General features: G+C 43.1%; 1 protein-coding gene across 1 annotated transcript in view; it reads right to left on the bottom strand.

Moving 5' to 3' along the window:
* Positions 1–21,439, bottom strand: part of LOC145360053 (NAD kinase-like) — an 86,060-nt gene that overhangs the window by 29,280 nt on the left and 35,341 nt on the right. Inside the window, exon 3 of the mRNA XM_080214966.1 lies at positions 20,625–20,708. Within this exon, the coding sequence (XP_080071092.1) occupies positions 20,625–20,708 (84 nt within the window). The remainder of the gene's footprint in view (positions 1–20,624; positions 20,709–21,439) is intronic.

Genomic DNA, 21,439 nt, shown 5'->3' with positions numbered 1-21,439 from the left:
CAAACTGGATCTAGAACGGTTTCCAAAGTCTGTTTCAAAAACCTCCAGCCACTCTGTAGAAATCTAGGATTTGATAAGTAGCGGGGAATATTGAGCTGACACATTGAAAGGGAGTCAGAAATTACAAGTAGTAAAAGGAAATAGAAATGAGAGATAAAGTTCCTTCAAAAAGCGGACGCAACACGGTTTCATTAAAGGGAAGTCGTGTCTGACAAATTTACTGGAGTTCTATGAGGATGTGTCTAGGGCAGTGGATAGAGGAGAGCCGGTGGATGTGGTCTTTCTGGATTTTCAGAAGGTGTTTGACAAGGTACCTCACAAGAGGTTATTGCAGAAGGTCAGGGGGCATGGAGTTGGGGGTAGGGTGTTAGCGTGGATAGAGGATTGGTTGTCAAATAGGAGGCAGAGAGTGGGGGTCAATGGGTGCTATTCGGATTGGCGGTTGGTGACTAGTGGGGTGCCCCAGGGGTCGGTGCTGGGGCCTCAGCTATTTACCATTTATATAGATGATCTGGAGGAGGGAACCGAGTGCAGGGTGTCGAAATTTGCTGATGACACCAAGATTGGGGGAAAGGCAAATTGTGCGGAGGGTGTGGAGAGTCTGCAGAAGGATCTAGATAGGCTGGGCGAATGGGCCAGGAACTGGCAAATGGAATTTAATGTTGGCAAGTGTGAGGTGGTCCACTTTGGTAGGAAGAATGGTAGGAAGGACTATTACTTACATGGCAAAAAACTGCAGCAGGCGACGGTGCAGAGGGACCTCGGGGTCCTTGTGCATGAGTCGCAAAAACCCAGCTTGCAGGTGCAGCAGGTGGTCAGGAAGGCGAATGGGATGCTGGCCTTCATAGCGAGGGGGATTGAATATAAAAGTAGGGAGGTCTTGCTGCAGCTGTATAGGGCATTGGTGAGGCCGCAGCTGGAGTACTGTGTGCAGTTTTGGGCGCCGCACCTGCGCAAGGATATTTTGGCCCTGGAGGGAGTGCAGAGGAGGTTTACTAGGCTGATACCGGAGTTGAGGGGATTGAGCTATGAGGAGAGGCTGAATAAACTAGGCTTGTACTCGTTAGAGTTTAGAAGAATGAGGGGAGATCTCATTGAGACGTATAAGATGATGAATGGGATGGATAGGATAGAGGTGGAGAGACTCTTCCCGCTCAAAAAAGACAGTAGGACTAGGGGGCACAGCCTCAAGATAAAGGGGAGGCGGTTTAGAACGGAGTTGAGGAGGAACTTCTTCACTCAAAGGGTGGTGAATCTCTGGAATTCTCTGCCCGTTGAAGTGGTGGAGGCTGCCTCGCTAAATATTTTTAAGAAGCGGGTTGATGGGTTCTTGATAAGAGAGGGGATTAAGGGTTATGGGGAGAGGGCGGGAAAGTGGAACTGAGCCACAACAGATCAGCCATGATCTTATTGAATGGCGGGGCAGGCTCGAAGGGCTAGATGGCCTACTCCTGCTCCTATTTCTTATGTTCTTATGTTCTTATGTATGCCACTTAACTCAGTTAAAATTAAGTCAGTAAATATCTGGTGAAACATACGTGGAATCTTACAGCACAGGAGATGACCATTTGGCCTACTACGTCTGTACTAGCCCTTTGAAAGGGCTGCCCAATTAGTCTCACTCACTCTTTCCCCACAGTCTTGCAAAGTTCCCCTGTCTAAGTATTTGTCCACTTCCCTTTTAAAAATTCCTATTGACTCAGCTGAGGTCAACATTTCAGGCAGCATGATCCAGATCATAACCGATTACGTAAAAATAAAATTCTTATTACCAATTATAGCTGCTGTGCTTTCCAACACTCCTGCCAACTTCTCTAAATTCACCAAAATCCCACACACCTGATGAAATCCAAAGCATCCAACTTCATACTCGGGTGTCTGAAATATCATCTGTGGAACACGAACAGCTAGGGTTATGTCTGGGTTGTAAATAACTTCATGTTGGTATTGGCTGGCAAGAGAGTCAGCTTTGGATATTTGTATCATTGTCAAAACTGGATAAAGTTCACTAAGGGGAATAATCACTGTCCCCGTGCCTGCGTGCGTTTCCTCCCACATGCCAAAGATGTCCAGGTTAGACAGATTGGCCAGGGTAAATGTGTGGCCTTACAGGGATAGATTGGAGGAAAAGATGGCCTGGTTAAAATACTCTGTCAGATAGTCAGAGCAAACTCGATGGGCTGAATGGCCTCTTCCACACTGTAGGGATTCTATGGTTCTGTGATCCTAATGTGAACAGTGCCTGGAAAGAAATCGGATTCAACAGGAAAATGCCTTTGCATCCCAGGTAATGCTCTTGTATTAAGAATTCCAGTATACAGTTGGTCTAAAGCACACCTTCTGGGGGCTGAGGGACCTCGACCTGGTGTTGTAAGGTTCAATATCAAGTCAGATATTCAATCACTTCAGTCTGTTCTTTGTGAATTACAGCTTTCCTCAAATGACTGGAAGCTTTCAAAGTTAAAATCTTACCCTTTACAGAATGAGTGCTCGTGTTAATGTTGGAACTGTGAAGGACAATCCAGCTTCTGATTCTGGTCATCTTTCGGAAAATGCCGTTCTTTTTCCGGTCAGAAAGCTTCTTTCATTTGTTTGTTGGATTTATAGGTCAAACTTCCAGAATGTACAGTGATGTTATTGCCGAATAATATTTACTGATTTTTATTTCCTAATATTTTTATTAGACACAATGAATGCACATTAAGCACATGGGTGAACATGGAGTGCTAGCTTTGGGCTTCCTTATCTACTGCTGCTGAAGGAAGATACCATCTACAGGGGCAATGTACTCCCCACAATCATAGAAATACAATGGATATCAGAGAGGGGAATCAAAGCTATGGCCTGATTTTTGGGACACTGATTGATTATGCCCACTACACCTCTCGCCAACTTTTACAGGTGAGTCATAGAAAGCATTCTTTCTGGTTGTATCACAGCTTGGTATGGCTCCTGCTCTGTACAAGACCACGAAAACGGTCATGAATGAAGCCCAAACCATCATGCAAACCAGCCTCCCATCCATTAACTCTGTCCACACGTCCTGCTGCCTCGGCAAAGCAGCCAGCATAATTAAAGACCCCAAGCGCCCTGGATATTTTCTCTTCCATCTTCTTCTGTCGGTAAAAAGCTACAAAAGTCTGAGATCATGTACCAACCGACTCAGGAACAGCTTCTTCCCTGCTGCCATCATACTTTACATTAAGTTGATCTTTCCCTAGTTATGACTGTAACACTACATTCTGCACTCTCTCCTTTCCTTCTCAATGTATGGAATACTTTATCTGTGTAGCGCACAAGAAATAATACTTTTCACTACGTACTAATACATGTGACAATAACAAATCAAATTAAAAACACAGGTTAAATTGCCTCTTGAAATCTTCAGTGAAACCACTGATTTTCACACAACTAAGTGAATAAGTCACTGGTGTTTCAACACATTCCACTACAGAGTTTGGATCGGTTGAACTGGGTATTTCCCAACACGGTAAGTCACCACTCTCAAATGACGGTGAGGCACAGAGCGGTTACCAAACTTTTCCATGATAGAGGGAAATCCACAGGAACAGGCAGCCGTGTACACACTTCCAGCCAAACAGTCACCTGAGCCACAGAGATAGGGAGAAGTCCCATGAAGCCAAAACAAAGTGAGCCTTTAACAGGTGGAGCTCAAAATACAGGCAAGATCTTGATCCAACAAACCCTCGATTAGATTACAACTCCATTATTCTCTCAGATATCCTTCCCCTTAAATATACCTTCATTTCATGGTAAGTATTCTCACAACACCAGGTTAAAGCCCAACAGATTTTTTTGGTAGCACGAGCTTTCAGAGCGCCACCCCTTCAACAGGTGAGTGCCTGATGAAGGAGCAGTGTTCCAAAAGCTTGTGCTACCAAATAAACCTGTTGGACTTTAACCTGGTGTTGTTGAGAATACTTACTGTACCCACCCCAGTCCAACACCAGCATCTCCGCACTTTAATTTCATAGTTTACGAGAAGCGTCGGGAGCAAGTTTCAGTCAATAATCAGGAGGATTATTGGAAGCCTATGAGCAAATTGAAAATGTTAAGGCAAGGTGCAAAGAAAGGTTACACGGAATGATCCGACAACGGTAAAATGAAAAACATTTTATAAACACAGCATTAGTGTTTAGCTGGAAAAAAGGCTGGGTATGTCAAGGATTGAAAAGAAAATCTTAAGAGGCCAAAGACAAAGTTAAAATATCCAGTAGGTATTTTGCATCTGTCTTCACAAAGGAAGTGAAAGATTTGAGGATTACACTAAACTAGAAAAGAACCATAGAATCCCTACTGTGCAGAGGGGGGTCATTTGGCCCATTGAGTTCGCACTGACTCTGAAAGAGCATCTAACCCACACCCTCTCCCCTGCCCCGATCCCCATAACCCCACTCATCTACCAGGGCCAATCCACTTATCTTGGGACGCTAGAAGGCAATTTTACATGGCCAATCCACCTAACGTACACACCTTGGGACTAACGGGTGTACTAGAGAAGACACTCTGTATTGATAAGTTTAACATCAGTGAAACTGGGTAGGTCACCTGGTGCAGATGGAGTGTAATGTGGGCTGCTACAAGGAGCGATAGCAGAAATAGCAGGGGCATTGGACACAAACTTCCAGTGCTCATTGGATAGAGGGGTAGTGGAGAATTGCTATTCAAGACATAGGAGAGAGATAAACCAGAAATCAATCACGGTAACATGAAGGTGGTGGTTATTAGTCAGGGGTAAGAATCAAGGGGAAGCCATTCAGGACTGAGATAAGGAAGAACTCCTTCACTCAGTTGTGAGCCTGTGGCATTCTCTACCACAGAAAGCTGTTGGGATCAGTGTGTTTGATATATTCAAGAGGGAGCTGGACATGGTCCTTGTAGCTAAAGGGATCAAGGGGTATGGAGAGAAAGTGAGAATGAGACACTGAGTGCACAATTGGCCATATCATAATGAATGGTGGTGCAGGCTCGAAGGGCTGAATGTAGGCTCTTGCTACATTGCTGGAAACAATAGGATCTATCATAGGATCTCTACAGTGCAGGAAGCCGCCATTTGGCCCATCCTGTCTCCACCTACTCTCCGATACAGCATTCCACTCAGAGGCCACATATTTACCCCGTTAGTTCCCCTAACCTGCACATCTTTGAACACTAAGGGATAATTTAGCATGGTCAATCAGCCCAATCTGCACATCATCAGGAAGCAAAGAAGCTATAATTTAGAAAGGCAATGAGTCAATGAAGGAGACTTGTTGAAGGTTCAAAGTGTCTGACTCAATCTAATGGAATTATTTGATGTTGCAACAGAGAAGATTGATCACGATGTGAGTCCAGGCCTCTGAATTACTAATGTAGTAGCTTTATTTTTTATTCATTCGTGGGACATGGGCATCGCTGGCTGGCCAGCATTTATTGCCTATTCTAGTTGCCCGAGGGTAGTTCAGAGTCAATCACATTGCTGTATAGTCATATGTAGTCATGATGTGGGTATGCCGGCGTTGGACTGGCGTAAACACAGTAAAAAGTCTGACAACACCAGGTTTTAGTCCAACCTATTTCTCAAATAGGTTGGACTAAAACCTGGTGTTGTCAGACTTTTTACCTAGTCATATGTAGGCCAGACCAAGTAAGGACGGCAGATTTCCTTCTCTAAATGGATCAGGTGGGTTTTTCTGACAATAGACACTGGTTTCATAGTCATCAGTAGACTAATTCCAGATTTGTTTTATTGATTTCAAATTCCACCATCTGCAGTGGCGGGATTCGAATCCTGGTCCCAAGAACATTGGCTGTGTTTCTGGATTAATAGTCTAGTGATAAAAACACAAGGCCACCACCTCCCCCAAACAACTAATGTACCATAAATGTTTGGTATTTAAGTGTAAACAGTCAATGAGTGTTTTGAAATTCCAAACACTTAATTTTGAGGATTTACTTGTAATTTCAGACAGTCAAAAACTGAAATTTCACAAACTTGTAGTTTATTGGGCAGGGAGTGATGACAGTGACTGGTGCGAGACCCACTCACAAACAGAACCTTCCAGAACTAATGATTTAACACAGGACAAAGGAGAAAAACTACACATAGGCTGATGTTTGATTTTGATCTTTGGATGGATTGATTTTTGGTTTGAGATTAGAAACTTGTGCCATCTTTCTAGCCTTGAATTTTATTCTGAGTGCTTTTGGTGCCAATCCAAAACTTTGCATCTGTTATTTTTAACTCCATTAAAACCAGAAGTTCAGACTACAAGACCCGACTGAACCAGGTTACGGTAACGGATGAAGTCAGAGGTTTATAGCTTGGAAACAGGCCCTTCAGCCCAACTTGCCCATGCTGCCCTTTTTTTAAACCCCAAAGCTAGTTCCAATTGCCTGCATTTGGGGCTATATCCCTCTGGGCCAAATGCAGGCAATTTGGGATGGTTTGATTTTTTGATGAATGTGGATAGAAAAGAGCAGGCAAGCTGCAAAAGGAATAACAGATGTGTCGAGTATAGGGCTAATGGGAGGACTTTGAATAGTGTGGATGAACAGAGGGATCTAGGTGTATGTGTACATAGATCCCTGAAAGTTGAGAGTCAAGTAGATAAGGTAGTTAAGAAGGCATACGGTGTCTTGGCGTTTATTGGTAGGGGGATTGAATTTAGGAGTCGCAGCATCATGTTGCTACTGTACACAACTCTGGTGCGGCCGCACTTGGAGTACTGTGTGCAGTTCTGGTCCCCACATTACAGGAAGGATGTGGAGGCTTTGGAGAGGGTGCAGAGGAGGTTTACCAGGATGTTGCCTGGTATGGAGGGGAGGTCCTATGAGGAGAGGCTGAGGGATTTGGGGTTGTTTTCGCTGGAAAGAAGGCGGCTAAGAGGGGATCTTATTGAAACATATAAAATGATTAGAGGTTTAGATAGGGTGGATAGTAATAGCCTTTTTCCTCTGATGGAGAAATCTAGCACGAGGGGGCATGGCTTTAAATTAAGGGGGGTTAGTTATAGGACGGATGTCAGGGGTAGGTTCTTTACCCAGAGGGTGGTGAGGGATTGGAATGCCCTGCCTGCTGCAGTTGTAAATGCGCCTAGTTTGGGGGCGTTTAAGAGATCCGTGGATAGGTTTATGGACGAAATGGGATTGGTTTAGGTTAGTGGGTCATTGTTTTGTAACTGGTCGGCGCAACATCGTGGGCCGAAGGGCCTGTTCTGCGCTGTAATGTTCTATGTTCTATAAAAGGGACAAAGCCAGTAGCTTTTCCACATCACATGAAGTAGGTCCCAGTAAAAATATTTAAATATCAAGTTCTACATCAGGAGACAATGCAGGGACTCTCTGACCTCCCATCAGCACTTTCCTGGGTGGCGATGGGCAGCGGCTGCCAACTGGAGATGTGATCTTCTGGTCCATCGCTGTCTAACGGGATTTCCCACTGATTCTACCCCACACAACCAGGAAACCCGCGGCAAGGGACTGGAAGATCCCAGCCAATATCTACTGCTTTTATCTATTGGTCCATTAGCCAACAGTAAATTGGAAAGCTGTGGCTCTGTGTTCTGTTCAGTAAATGCAGAGAGTACGAGCCGGTTGGATGGCTGGAGAGAGAAAAACAAAACACTGGGAGGAGGTTGAACTCCGCACAGACAGTGACCCAAGCCGGGAACCAAACCCGAGTCCTTGGCGCTGAGAGGCAGCGGCACTAACCACCGTGCCATCTGAGATGAGGAGGCATTTCTTCACTCTGGGCTGAGAATTCATTCAGAGAGTTACAATACTATTTCTAATATTTTGACACCTATCCATCCATGTTCCATGGACAAAGCATACCATTCATAGAGAACAAAAGGAGAGTGTGCAGAATATAGTGTTGCAGTCATAGCTAGGGTGTAGAGAAAGATCAAATTAACGCGAGGTAGGTCCATTCAAGTGTCTGATAACAGCAGCAGGGAAAAAGCTGTTCTTGAATCAGTCGGTACGTAACATCAGACTTCTGTATCTTTTTTCCAACGGAAGAAGGTGGAAGAGAGAGAATGTCCGGGGTGTGCTTTGCTGAGGCAGCAGGAAGTGTAGACAGAGTCAATGGATGGGAGGCTGGTTTGCGTGATGGACTGGGCTTCATTCACGATCTTTTGTAATGTTTTGCGGTCTTGGGCAGAACAGGAGCCAAACCAAACTGTGATGCAACAAGAAAGAATGTTTTCAATGGAGCATCTGTAAAAGTCGGTGAGTGTCATAGTGGACATGCCAAATTTCCTTAGTCTTCTGAGAAGGTAGAAGTGTTGGTGGGCTCAACTATAGTGTCCACGTGGGGGGACCAAGACAGGTTGTCGGTGATCTGAACACCTAAAAACTCGACCATTTCTACTTCGACACAAGTAATATAGACAGGGGCATGTCCTCCATTGCACTTCCTGAAGTCAATGACTGGCTCTTTCATTTTGTTGACATTGAAGGAGAGATTATTGCCGTTGCACCAGTTCACCAGCTTCTCTATTTCATTCCTGTACTCTGTCTCATTATTGTTTGAGATCTGACCCCCTAAGCGTGGAGGGACATCTGCCATGTTAAAAGTTAAATCTACTTGAATGTGTATTGGATTAGCGAGAGATATTTCTTCAGGAGTGGCAGGAAGTCATTTCAAATTTTGTTCCCTTTTAGAATTCTTTATCTCAATGTAAAGGGATGGAGTAGAGAGTGAGAGAAAGAGAGAGACAGAAGATAGACACAGAGAGACAGACCAGCAGACAATGATTTTGACAGACAGGCATCACTCTGTTACCGTCTGTCATTTGTTGGGGTAAAACTGGAGCAATATTATTCAAGTAGGTCCTTTAATAACCCAAATATGTGATCAGGAGAGAAGTGAAGCCTTCACCTTCTCAAAGACATTGCTGGGCTGTATAAAGGACAGTCTGTTCACAACTACAATCGCCACTACATTCTATTAAGCATACAGTGTGTTTTTTTTGAAAAGCGAGGAGACAATAGGATTTTTGTCTTCAACAAGACGCACCGATTGAGAGAGTCAGTCCGCGCTGGGGTAAAGCTTCCAGGAAATCAGAAAATCCACCCACAAACACCACACAGTGTTCCCAGCTGCAAACTTAACGTTTAAGAGAAACGATTACACGGTGAACAAAAACCAAGAGGGACAGAATCAAAGCTGTCACATTACTCTCATGTTGTTTCGGAAAAAATAATGAATACATAAGGAAATTAAAATGTGTAAATTCTTTTTAGGGAAACAATAAAAATCTGAAGTTCTGGGAAGAGATGAGACAACAATCTCCACCCCCTGCTACCCCCGCCCCCCCAACTCCAAAATAAAATCCACCCGTTAAAAATGACTAGGAATTCCTTCATTGGGATATTTGATGTTTTGCTGCTGATATCCAGCAGTTCTGGCAAAGTCTCAGATTCTTTCCCTCAGCTGAGAATCACCAATTCACAGAGGACAAAGAGAACCCAGTGACACTCTATACAACCTGCACAACAAATAAAACTGCCCTCAGGTACCTGTGTCAGAACAGGAGTCACCTGAATAAAACTACACAATTCAACCCTGAAGACAAGAGGTGAGAAGGTAAGGCCCGATACAAAATCATTCCGATTTTGGCAGTCATGATTTCAATGTGCGCACTTCACATGCACAGTGTGCATGAACTAACCAGAGGAAAACTCGCCAACAACTCAGCTGGGTGCTTACTGAATTTTAAAAGTTAATTTATGGGATGCGAGCATCATCTGGTGGTCCAGCGTTTATTGCCCATCTCTAATTGCCCCTTGGGAAGGTAGTGGTGAGCTGTCTTCTTGAACGGCTGCTGTCCCCAAGGTGTAGGTACACCCACAGTGCTGTTTGGGAGAACGCTCCAGGATTTTGACCCAGCGACAGTGAAGGGACCTCTTTACACAGCAGGAGAGTAATCTGATGAGAACCGTGCTTCGAGTGAGTTGAATGCTGTCAATCAGATCTTCCATCACTGTTTCCCATTCCAAACCAGAATGATAGGATCGATTATGGAAAGATACAACACTGAAGGCGGCCATTCGGCCCACTGTGTCTGTGCTCGCTCTTTAATAATACCATCCAATTATCCAATTGGTCCCACTCCTCTGTCCCTTCCTCCAGGCCTTGTAAATTTCACCCCCCATCCACTGCCTATCAGACAGCATGTTCCAGATCACAACAACTCTTACGAAATGTTTCCTGATGTCACCTTGGGTTCTTTTGTCGATCACCTTAAATCTGAATTCTCTGGATTATTGATTATCCTGCCCCTGGAAGCAGCTACTTCTTAGTTTTCATCAAATCTCCGCCAAATCTTCTTTACTGGCGGGAAGCAGATTTTCACCTGATTTAAAAGCTCCAATGCAGAGAACGGAGGCCAGGTCCATCATGTGTAAAGAGGGTTCAAACTCCCTTGCCTACAAAACCCTACCTTGACGTCCTCATCAAGAACACCACCAGTCTTTAGGGAAGTGCTATCCGTTTCATTGGGACCGCAAACTAAAGTAGCTGAATTATCAAGGTGGTCTTTTGAAGTCAGTGGTGAACAAAACAGCACGGGAAACAGGCCCTTCGGCCCAACAAGCCTGCGCCGCCATCTGTGTTTTTCCTCCTCCACCCTTGACCCATGTATATGCTTATGGTACCCCCATTGGAAACCAGATTAAGGGGAGAATAATTTAGGGGCAATCTGTTACGCCAATCAGCCTAAGAGCACATCTTTGGGGTGTGGGAGGAAACCCACGCAACCACGGGGAGAATGCGCAAACTCCCATAGACACTGGCCCAAATCCATGTATCTGCACAGCAAACAGTGATAGTCACTGAGCTGTTGTGGTGCCCATCTGCTGGTCCAGTTTTAAGCGTACACAAACAACGCGAAGTACTAAGCTACTCTCGAACTTTCAAGAGCAGCCCATGCACGACCCACCGCATGTATGCCCCTCGTTAAACAACAAGGTGGACCGACATAGCTGCGGAGTAAAAGAGACAAAACATCAACACATGTAACAGTTGATTTTCAGGAACGTCCCGAGGCTCTGATCCTTATTTAAAAGAGTCTCCTACAACCCTCCATCCCTATGTCGGTTACAGCGATGGGAGGGACAGGAGTTACAGGCAGCTTTTTCAGCTCCTGTGACTCAACAGAATGTTCAGCTTGTTCAACTGCAACACAGGAGGAAGCAGTAAACAAGTTGGTTCCTTTGGAAATCTGGGGCACAGTCTTTGGGTGAATTACATACAAACGCACACAGCAAAATAAACCAAACTGAGTCACATTTACAAGTTGCTAAATGTGCATACTGTAGATTTAAAAGCAATTTTGTTCCAGGTAATTAGTTGATGGGGAAAATACACCATTGCCAAACAATCCAATAAGGTGATGAGTTACAGTCCTAAATTCAAGGTGACTCATACAAATAGCCACCAGGAAGTCATCTTGTTGGAAAACCTCTCTCAATAACTCTGCATTAAAATGTCTGAATGTCAAAATACCTCAAAACAATGTTATAAAGCCGCACCTTCAAACAACTATCCTGACAGTTTAGAAAAAAAGTTTAAAACTGCTACATAAAATAAGGGAAAAAAATCACAAAACTGGTCTGCATTGGAAAACTGGGGCCAGTCTCCATCAACCTTTCCAGTCAAGGACTCTGCTCCTCAAGTTCAAACTTTGAACAAATTGCTGATTAAAAGAATACTTTAATGTTACTGCAATATGAAAATATTTTGGCTGAAGAGCCAGGATAACAAACATTCTGATGGAATGTGCTTCAAGATTTTAAATAGATCAGACAGAACAAGACTCCTAATAGTGACAGAAAAGTCTACACAAATTCGAATGTTTCAGTATTGACATTATTAGAAAAATTGCCCAAATAACACAATTCTATTTGGAATTTTAGATAATTTCTTCCTGCCATGGGATGTGCATCTACATAATGAAAGTCAAAACTCAAGTAAGAACATACAAACATAAGAACTAGGAGCAGGAGTCGGCCATCTGGCCCCTCGAGCCTGCTCCGCCATTCAATAAGATCTTGGCTGATCTTTTTGTGGACTCAGCTTCACTTACCCACCCGCTCACTAAAACCCTCAATTCCTTTACTGTTCAAAAATTTATCTATCCTTGTCTTAAAAACATTCCGAGAGATAGTCTCAACTGCTTCACCGGGCAGGGAATTCCACAGATTCACAACTCTGTGTGAAAAAGTTCTTCTTCAACTCAGTCCCAAATCTGCTTCCCCCTATTTTGAGGCCATGCCCCCTAGTTCTAGTTTCACCCGCCAGTGGAAACAACTTCCCTGCTTCTATCTTATCTATTCCCTTCATAATCTTATATGTTTCTATAAGATCTTTCCTCATTCTTCTGAATTCCAATGAGTATAGTCCCAGTCTACTCGGTCTCTCCTCCCAACCCTCTCAACTCCGGAATTAAACTAGCAGATCTCCTCTGTATCCCCTCCAGTGCCAGTATATCCTTTCTCAAGTAAGGAGACCAAAACTGTACACAGTATTCCAGATGCTGCCTCACCACTACCTTATACAGCTGTAGCATAATATCCAGTTTTAAACTCCCTCCCTCTAGCAATGAAGGACAAAATTCCATTTGCCTTAATTACCCGCACCTGCAAACCAACTCCTTGAGATTCCTGCACAAGGACACCCAGATCCCTCTGCACAGCAGCATGCTGCAATTTTTTACCATTTAAATAATAGCCCATTTTGCTGTTAATCCTGCCAAAACGGATGACCTCACATTTACCAACATTGTACTCCATCTGCCAGACCCTCGCCCACTCACTTAGACTATCTATATCCCTTTGCAGACTTTCAGTGTCCTCTGCACACTTTGCTCTTCCTCCCATCTTAGTGTCATCTGCGAATTCTGACACACTACACTTGGTCCCCAACTCCAAATCATCTATATAAATCATAAACAAATGCGGTCCCAAAACTGATCCCTGAGGCACACCACTGATCGCCAACCAGAAAAAAACCTATTTACCCCCACTCTTTGCTTTCTATTAGTTAACCAATCCTCTATCCATGCTAATACATTACCCATAACACTGTGCACCTTTATCTTATGTAGCAGTCTTTGGTGCAGCACCTTGTTAAATGCCTTCTGGAAATCCAGATACACCACATCCACAGGTTCCCCACTGTCCACCGCACATATAATGTTCCCAAAGAATTCCAAATTAGTCAAACATGACCTGCCCTTCATGAACCCATGCTGCGTCTTACCAATGGGACAATTTACATCCAGATGTCTCACTATTTCTTCCTTGATGATAGATTCAAGCATTTTCTCTACTATAGAAGTTAAGCTAACCAGCCTATAGTTACCCACCTTTAGTCTACCTCCTTTTTTATACAGTGGCATCACATTTGCTGTTTTCCAATCTGCGGGAACCACCCCAGAGTCCAGCGAATTTTGGTAGATTACTACTTGTGCATTTGTTATTTCTATTTAATCCCCTGGGATGCATTCCATCAGGACCAGGAGACTTGTCTACCTTTAGCCCAAGACTGCCCTCTTTCATGATAATGATAGTTTCTAGGTTCTCACCTGCCATAGCCTTCCTGTCATCTATTTTTGGCATGTTATATGCGTTTTCCACTGTGAAGACCCATACAAAATACCTGTTCAATGCCTCAGCCAAGTAATCATTTGTCTTTTTTCCTTTAATCGGTTTTAAATTCCTTTCTCTCCTCAAGATTGTTCAAAGAAAAAATTCTCTAGGAAAGTTGAAAGAAAAAGTTCCCTCCTATAAGGACTCCACTCTCAGCGGTCTGTTGTCTTGGTGATGTGTTTCCTCTATCTTGTCTTAGTTACTCGCTGGTTCCAGAAAGATATCAAATGTTGAGTGCAAGAAATCAGCATCCAAGGAGACCATGTGACCCAAATTCAACCATCCCAATGATCATATTCAAATCAGCCCATCATAACCTCCACTGATTTAATCGCCTTACCAATTTATAACTCCATACTCTACATCCAAAACCGAAAGACCACTTGGTCCACATTCACTTATTTGCCAGTCACTGAATGGGGGGAGAAAGGATAGGGTATGGGCGGCTGGAGGAAGTTAAACTGGTTTTTATGCAGCCTTGGAGTGCATTGATTTGCTCAGAGATCATAGAAACCCTACAGTGCAGGAGGCCATTCAGCCCACGCCAACAACAATCCCTCCCAGACACCATCCCGTAACCCCACGTACTTACTATACTAATCCCCCGACGCAAAGGGCAATTTAGCATGGCCAATCAGCTTAACCTGCACATCTTTGGACTGCGAGAGGAAACCCACGCAGAGAAAAAAGTGCAAACTCCACACTGGCAGTGACTTAAGGCTGGAATCGAACCCTGGTTCCTAGCATTGTAGGCAGCAGTGCTAACCACTGTGCCAACCACTGTGCCACCTGGCCACCCTATTCAGGGCATTTAATTTAATTGGTTGGGTGTAGAAAAAGGAATGCATTCCAATTTTGCATGCACTATAAATTCCAAATGCAGCAATTATAGTGAAATATAAAGCAACTTGCTCCACAGGTAAATCAAATGAAGGAATGTTTCCTTGTTCACAAGCAGCTGAAACATAATTTTTATTTAAGTTTCCAAAGGATCTTTTGTTAAAATAAAACATAAGAATAATTAAAGAGGGAAGTGTTTGAGTAATTATAAGGCAAGAGTAAATAGGTTAGAGAATGTGAAATGGGACAGAAATTGGGTGTTCAAATACATTAATGCAAATGTCATTGTTTAATGTGTTTAATCTACAGCCAATGTTATCATAATAAAACTATCCCCGATATTTAATAAATGGACCATGTTTGGCAGAACTGGCAGTAAAGTATCTGATAGAAGCATCTGTCCATCACGATAGAACCACATCATCCAATACAATTCCAGCTTTATTCAAACTTTGGAACTGCACGAAACAGGATTCAGACAAAACTGATAAAAATAATCAAATTTCCCCCTTATGCAATATGTGTATTAAAAACCCATCAGTGCAAGGTCTCAATTAAATGGGAAGAGATGATTTACAATAAATATATGATTCAATTCGTATTAATACATTATCATTATGAAACCTGGAGTTCAATCAATATTAATAAGTTTAATACTTAAGACTGCATGAAGTACATTAAGGCCAGTCTGCAGCAATATTTTCAGAAACCATCTACAACATGCACGGCAGCAACTCACTAAGGTTCAGACAGCACCTTCCAAACCCACGATTGCTCCCATCTAGAACGGCAAAGCACATGGGAAGACACCACCTGGAGATTCACCCTCCGAGTCACTCACCATCCTGACTTGGAAATATATCAGCCATTCCTTCACTGTCACTGGGTCAAAATCCTGGAACTCCCTCCCTAACCGCACTGCGGGAGTACCTACACCACATGGACTGCAGTGGTTTAAGGCAGCTCACCACCACCTTCTCAAAGGACAATTAGGGATGGGCAATGAATACTGGTCTAGCCAGCGACACCCACATCCCATAAAAAGGGGGGAGAAAAGCACCTTTTCTCAGAACATCCAGTGCAATGAACACTCTGTTCTGTTCAAGATTTCCACTCAAAACATGAACCTGTCTTTTCTTTTTTCAAACGCCAGGAAACTGCCAGTTAAATTTGTTTTTGCTTTAGCTTCATATTCCTAGAAATTCCAGTTTTTTTTTAACCTATATAGAACTGACAAAAAACTTTGAAATCACTGGAGAAGAACAATGATTATCCCTCACCAATCCTGTACATCCCGACTGCTCCACAAGGAAGGTTCCACGCTGCTAGTAACCTTCGACATCCCTTTGCTTTGGTGCAATGTTACAAGTGGACACCTTGCTTCTGCTACAACTTCCAATTTAACAGAATGTTTTCTCAAAGCACTTCCTTCACTTTGCCCTCCTAATATAAAGGGTGGAATAGGGGGAGGGTTCACAAATAAAGCATGTAAAATTGTACACAATATATCAGTGACATCACTGTGAAAGGTGATTTTCTTGGCAGGTAGTTAACAACCTGTGCCTGGAGAGAATCTTTTCCAACTCACCTATTTAATTCTAGCAGGACTAGACAGGTTAGATGCAAGAAGAACGTTGCACCTTTCTTACAAGCTCCACGGAACAGGGTCCAGACAAAACTGATGAAAATAATCAAATTGCCCCTTACACAATACATATATTAAAAACTCTCTGCATGTTCCTGAAATCTCTCAATGTGTCTGTCTTCCCAGATGAATCTTCTCCAATTTAACTAGTCAAAAACCAGGGTCTTACATTGGTGAGGATGTTTGTTTTTGGGATGATTTTGTCAGAGTTCTGCACTGTTTCATCAGAAATGTGTCAACTTTTGCAGGTATGTGCTCTGCTCCAATTATGTAAATCCAACAGGAAATACCTCATTTATAAACTATTTACAGTGTTTGCTGGCAGCCGATATTCTTCTGGTAACTTCAGAAAACAGGTAAAAGTGTCAACACCAGGTTAAAGTCCAACAGGTTTATTTGGAATCATGAGCTTTCACAGCACTGCTCCTTCACTCACCTGTTGGACTTTAACTGGTTTTGAGAGACTTCTTTCTGTGCCCATCCCCTCCAATACTGAAGCTCCACATCATTCAGCAAAGATACAGAAGTGTTTTTACTCAATTACTGGCAGGGTTTCCCGTTCAGGGTTACTCCACTTATCAAATTTGTTCCCTTACAAAAGGGCATCTTTTGAATATAAGGGTCACAATGACTAGCAGCTAGATGGCACCTGGTCATCAACAAAAACTGGCATTTGGAGGGAGTGAGTAAAAGAGGATGAATGAATTATCTCTGTAACTCTGATTGTTAGCAACATTCCCCAGCTCCTGATTTAGTGCAGGTTTGTTGTTGCTATCAGTGATTAGTTCATAGAATCCCTACAGTGCAGGTGGCCGCCATTTGGCCCATCGAGTCTGCACCAACACTCCGACAGTGCATCTTACCCAGCCCCACTCTCCTGCCCTATCCCCGTGATCCCACATATTTACCCTGTGAATCCCCCTAACCCATACATCTTGGAACGCCAATGGACAATTTAGCATGGCCAATCCAGCTAACCTGGACATCTTAGAACTGTGGGAGAAAACCAGAGGAAACCCATGTAGACACAGAGAGAATATGCAAACTCCAAGACAGTCATCCAAGGCTGGAATTGAACCCAGGTCCCTGGCACTGTGAGGTAGCAGTGCTGACTGGGACGGCATATTGGCACAGTGGTTAGCACTGCTGCCTCACAGCGCCAGGGATCCGATTCGATTCCCAGCTTGGGTGACTGTGTGGAGTCTGCAAGTTCTTCCCACGTCTGTGCAGGTTTCTTCCAGGTGTTACAGTTTCCTCCCACAGTCCAAAAGAAAATGTGTGAGTTAGGTGGATTGGTTGTCCTTTGTGTCGGGGTATTAGTAGGGTAAAATGTGTGAGATTACGGGAATAAGGCCTGGGTCAGATTATTGTCGGTGCAGGCTTGATGGACCGAATGGCCTTTTGCACGGTAGTATTTTACGACCACTGGGTCACCCCTGCACGATGGCACAGTGCAATCCAGCTTGGAAATCCACACTGTAATCCATCTGGAAATGGTTTGTTGATTGAGGTGACAGGGATCCCTTGGCAGGCATTGCAATTGATCTACTGTCTACATTCAGTCTACAACTCAATGTTCAAATATAAACAAAGAGGCCATCAAGCAAACAGAAACAATAAGTATTACACCACCATCCACCCACAAGAATCATGTCATACATTTATAGCTTGCCATTTTCTATAAAAATGTTTGAAGGAATCAGTGCTGGAAATCTCACTCAGAGTACATTCCTGGACCAGACATGTCCCACAGTATATAATGGGAGTTTTAAAAGTTATTGGAGCCATTCTCAGCTCAGAGGCAGCACTTCTGGGGTAGGAAGTCGCAGCATTAACTGAGTCTCCGTTTGCCCTCTTAGGGAGATGCAAGAAATCTCACAACACCAGGTTAAAGTGGAGATTCCATTCACCTGAGGAAGGAACAGTGCTCCGAAAGCTCGTGACTCCAAATAAACATGTTGGACTTTAACCTGGTGTTGAGAGACTTCTTACTGTGCCCACCCCAGTCCAACGCCAGCACCTCCACATCTTAGGGAGATGTGAATAATTGATTTGACAACTTGGAGTAGTGCCAGGAAGTTCCCACTTGTTGTTCTGTTCTTGACTTACTGCTCAATGGATATTAAATCAAACTATCCATTTTCTTATTTGATTATTGGTTGTGGGACCTACCCCAGTACAACGTGACAGCTGTCCTTCCCCGCCATCTTAACTGGTACATTGGATTCTGACCAGTTTCACGTCTGATGCCTCATCGCTTGAGCAACAAAAGTGAAAATGATGATTTGTGATACAGCAATTAGTTAAAATGGGAGGTAATTATAAATCTTCTGCACAGATAGATGCGTTGGCATCTTTGCATTGAAACAGAACACTGGCGGCAATTTAAGCTATGATTAGATCAAATTAAATATGCCACTGAAGTTTTACACATGTAATGCTGACTGACAGCTCAATCTCAGTTCAATACTTAATTTACATCTGCTGCAGATTAGGACCAAAGGGAGTTAATTTGTTTGCAATGGCAATACTAAATATTTCCATTATCAAGTCCTCATCAATAGTTAACCAGAGGCTAGGAAACGTTGGTATTTTCAGGAAGGTCCTGTACTTAATAACGATGAGAGTGAGCATCTCCTTCAGAGTCCAAACTAATCACTTCAACTGCTGAGAAGTTGATGTGACCTCATCCACCTCACAGAGTGAAGGATCTAAGTGAGCATTTCTCTCCTCTCTACCCCAGGAGGAGGGGGGGGGGGGGGAGGCCAGGCCAGGCCTCTGGAGGAGGTTTGAAAGGAAACCCCTTTTGTCCTTCCCTCCAGAAATGTAACTCTACTCTCTCCAGCTCTGTGTTACAAACGGGTTCACGGTTACTTGCCACTTCAGTGCTAAATTGGATGTTAATCATTTAATAGACATCACTGGGATATACAGGTGGCACTGGGTGTTGGAGATGTGTGTGTGTGTGTGTGGAGCTGAATCAGAAGTTAAAGGGAGTTTATGAAGCAGGACCTGCATTTGTTTTACTGGACTGCGACTGAGAGGCTCAAACATTGGATTGAGGATGGTTACTGGTTCCAAATGAAGGGCTGCAAGTTACAATTTTGAAAAGGCACAATGAGAGCAAACAAAACATTGGGCAAACTAAAAACGCAGGTGTGTGCTTTGTGGTTCCTGTTTTTGGGTGATGTGAGACACCTGAAACTCAGTTTATAGCGAGGCATCCTAGACCCAATTTGTGTGACGGTTTTTCGATCATGGGAATTTTATAATCTTCCTTTTGGAGGACAATGGTAAATGTTGCTCTCTTGTATGGGAAGCAGAAGAGTGGTTAAAAAGCATACTGGCTGCTGAGAAAGTAAGCCTTGTAGAGGCAGTCTTCTTCATATTCCAGATACTAACAGAAATTTGCGGGTTCAGGGATTTAGGTAAAATACCCATTGAACCAATGTTTGAGCCTCAGTTGCAGCCCAGAAATGGAAACGCAAGTCCTGCTTCCTTCAGAGATTCCTTTCATTTTCTGATTCAACTCCACATACACATCCCCAACACCCAGTGCCACCTGTAACCCCCTTACATATCCCAGTGACATCTATTAAATAATTAGCACCACTTTAGTACTCAAGCAGAAGGTGACTTTAACCCATTCCTAATACTCTGGACCCAAGCAGATTTTAAACGAGTCCAATGTCCTGGCTGCAAATCCCCAATTGTAAACATTCACTACCCTTCAATCAGAGAACCTGCCAACATGTCATCTTGTTCTGTCTCTCCATCACGTCCGTCAAGTATTCATACACTTCTCCAAATTGGCTGCTTCTGAGAAGCTTCCTCTCTTTCTCGTTTAGTTGGTTAATTTCCCTTTTTATTTAGTTCGCTTTTTGTCCCTTTGTTCTCTCCCCAGTCAGCCAGAATGGAAAGTTTCTTAAGCGTGGTCATAGGCACTTAACCAGATTCTTAACCATTTTGTAAGCATAACATTAAGGTATCAACCTATTACATCATCACCATATCAAAAATACCAAGATTTAGTTAAACTTGCTCTTTATGGATGGAAAATGTTCCTAATTTTGAGCTCCATTCATTTTGGAAGAGCTGGTTCGAGTTTATGTGCAAGAACTGACCAGAACATAATTTTCATCAAACTTCATGAAAGCAGCAACATCTTTCTTGCACATTGGCCAAGCTGCAATATTAAATGACATGCTTTATATCATATTCCAGGTCATCAACAGAGCTTTGCGGAAAAAAAAATGTATCTTGAAATTTGCCCAGAGCATTCCATTAATTAATATGTAAAACATCCTTTTCCAAAGTTCACTGTCAGAGCAAACAAAACATTCTGAAAAATGTGAAGTTTGCCCTCGAGAGTTGCCGTTAAAATAAGATCAAATGTACATAAGAAGTGTGCAGCCACTGATGTGAAAATAAACAGAGCTGTTTGCAAATGTTGAGATAGGACTGGCAGAAACATACTACTTACATTATTGCTTTTGGATTCTGTAGCATGCAAGCCTTTGGTCCAAATTTTGTTGCCGGACTTGGTCCATGAAGTGATCGCGTCCTCCTGGTGATTAAAGCAAAACTGGGGTCATTCAAAATAATAAATGTAGATGGCTTTAAAAGTAAATCACTTTGATCCTAAAATTCTCAAAGCGCTGAAGGAAACAATGTACACCACACTCGGTTAGGAAGCAAGGTTGAGCCATGCAAGGTGATCTCTTCAATAATTGCTTTAAAGAAAAAGAACTCGCTTTCTCACATTAAGTGACATGAAGTTTGGAGAATAGGCATGTCGCTTTCTAATTTCTTTTACTCCCCATTCCCAGGGCTCTGGGAAGCACGTGGCCACACAGGCACAGATTCAAAACAAGTTCCATTTAGAAAATGCCTGGAGATGTAAAGAGAGATTTGAAAGACAACAAATTGTTGCCATGTGATTAGAAACCACAGGTGACACAATAGTCTCTGAAAGAATTTGCGTACTGCAGCTTTACAGTCAGACTAGGACCTGACTGTGGGCACAGACGGTACATCTTTACACCTATATACAAATACACTGCCCGGGAGATCAAACCAGGAGTTTGGGAAAGATACCTCCTTCCCCTGGGAAAGAATAATCCCTTTTCAAAGTGGAAAAGCCACCACAACACAGATATCCTGAGGCTATTTTGAAGCGTTTTCATTGGTAGATGGTTCATAAACAAAATCTCAATAAATTATTCAGGTCAACACTGATTTTAAGATTAGAAAAGTGCAGGTTTCACTTCAGGCTGCTCTTTTAACCAACATACATCA

This window comes from Carcharhinus amblyrhynchos, chromosome 30 (genome assembly GCF_965287045.1).
Source record: "Carcharhinus amblyrhynchos chromosome 30, sCarAmb.v2.hapA, whole genome shotgun sequence".
Classification (NCBI taxonomy): domain Eukaryota; kingdom Metazoa; phylum Chordata; class Chondrichthyes; order Carcharhiniformes; family Carcharhinidae; genus Carcharhinus; species Carcharhinus amblyrhynchos.
Note: the sequence above shows the minus strand (reverse complement) of the source record. Positions and strands in the feature narration are given on the sequence as shown.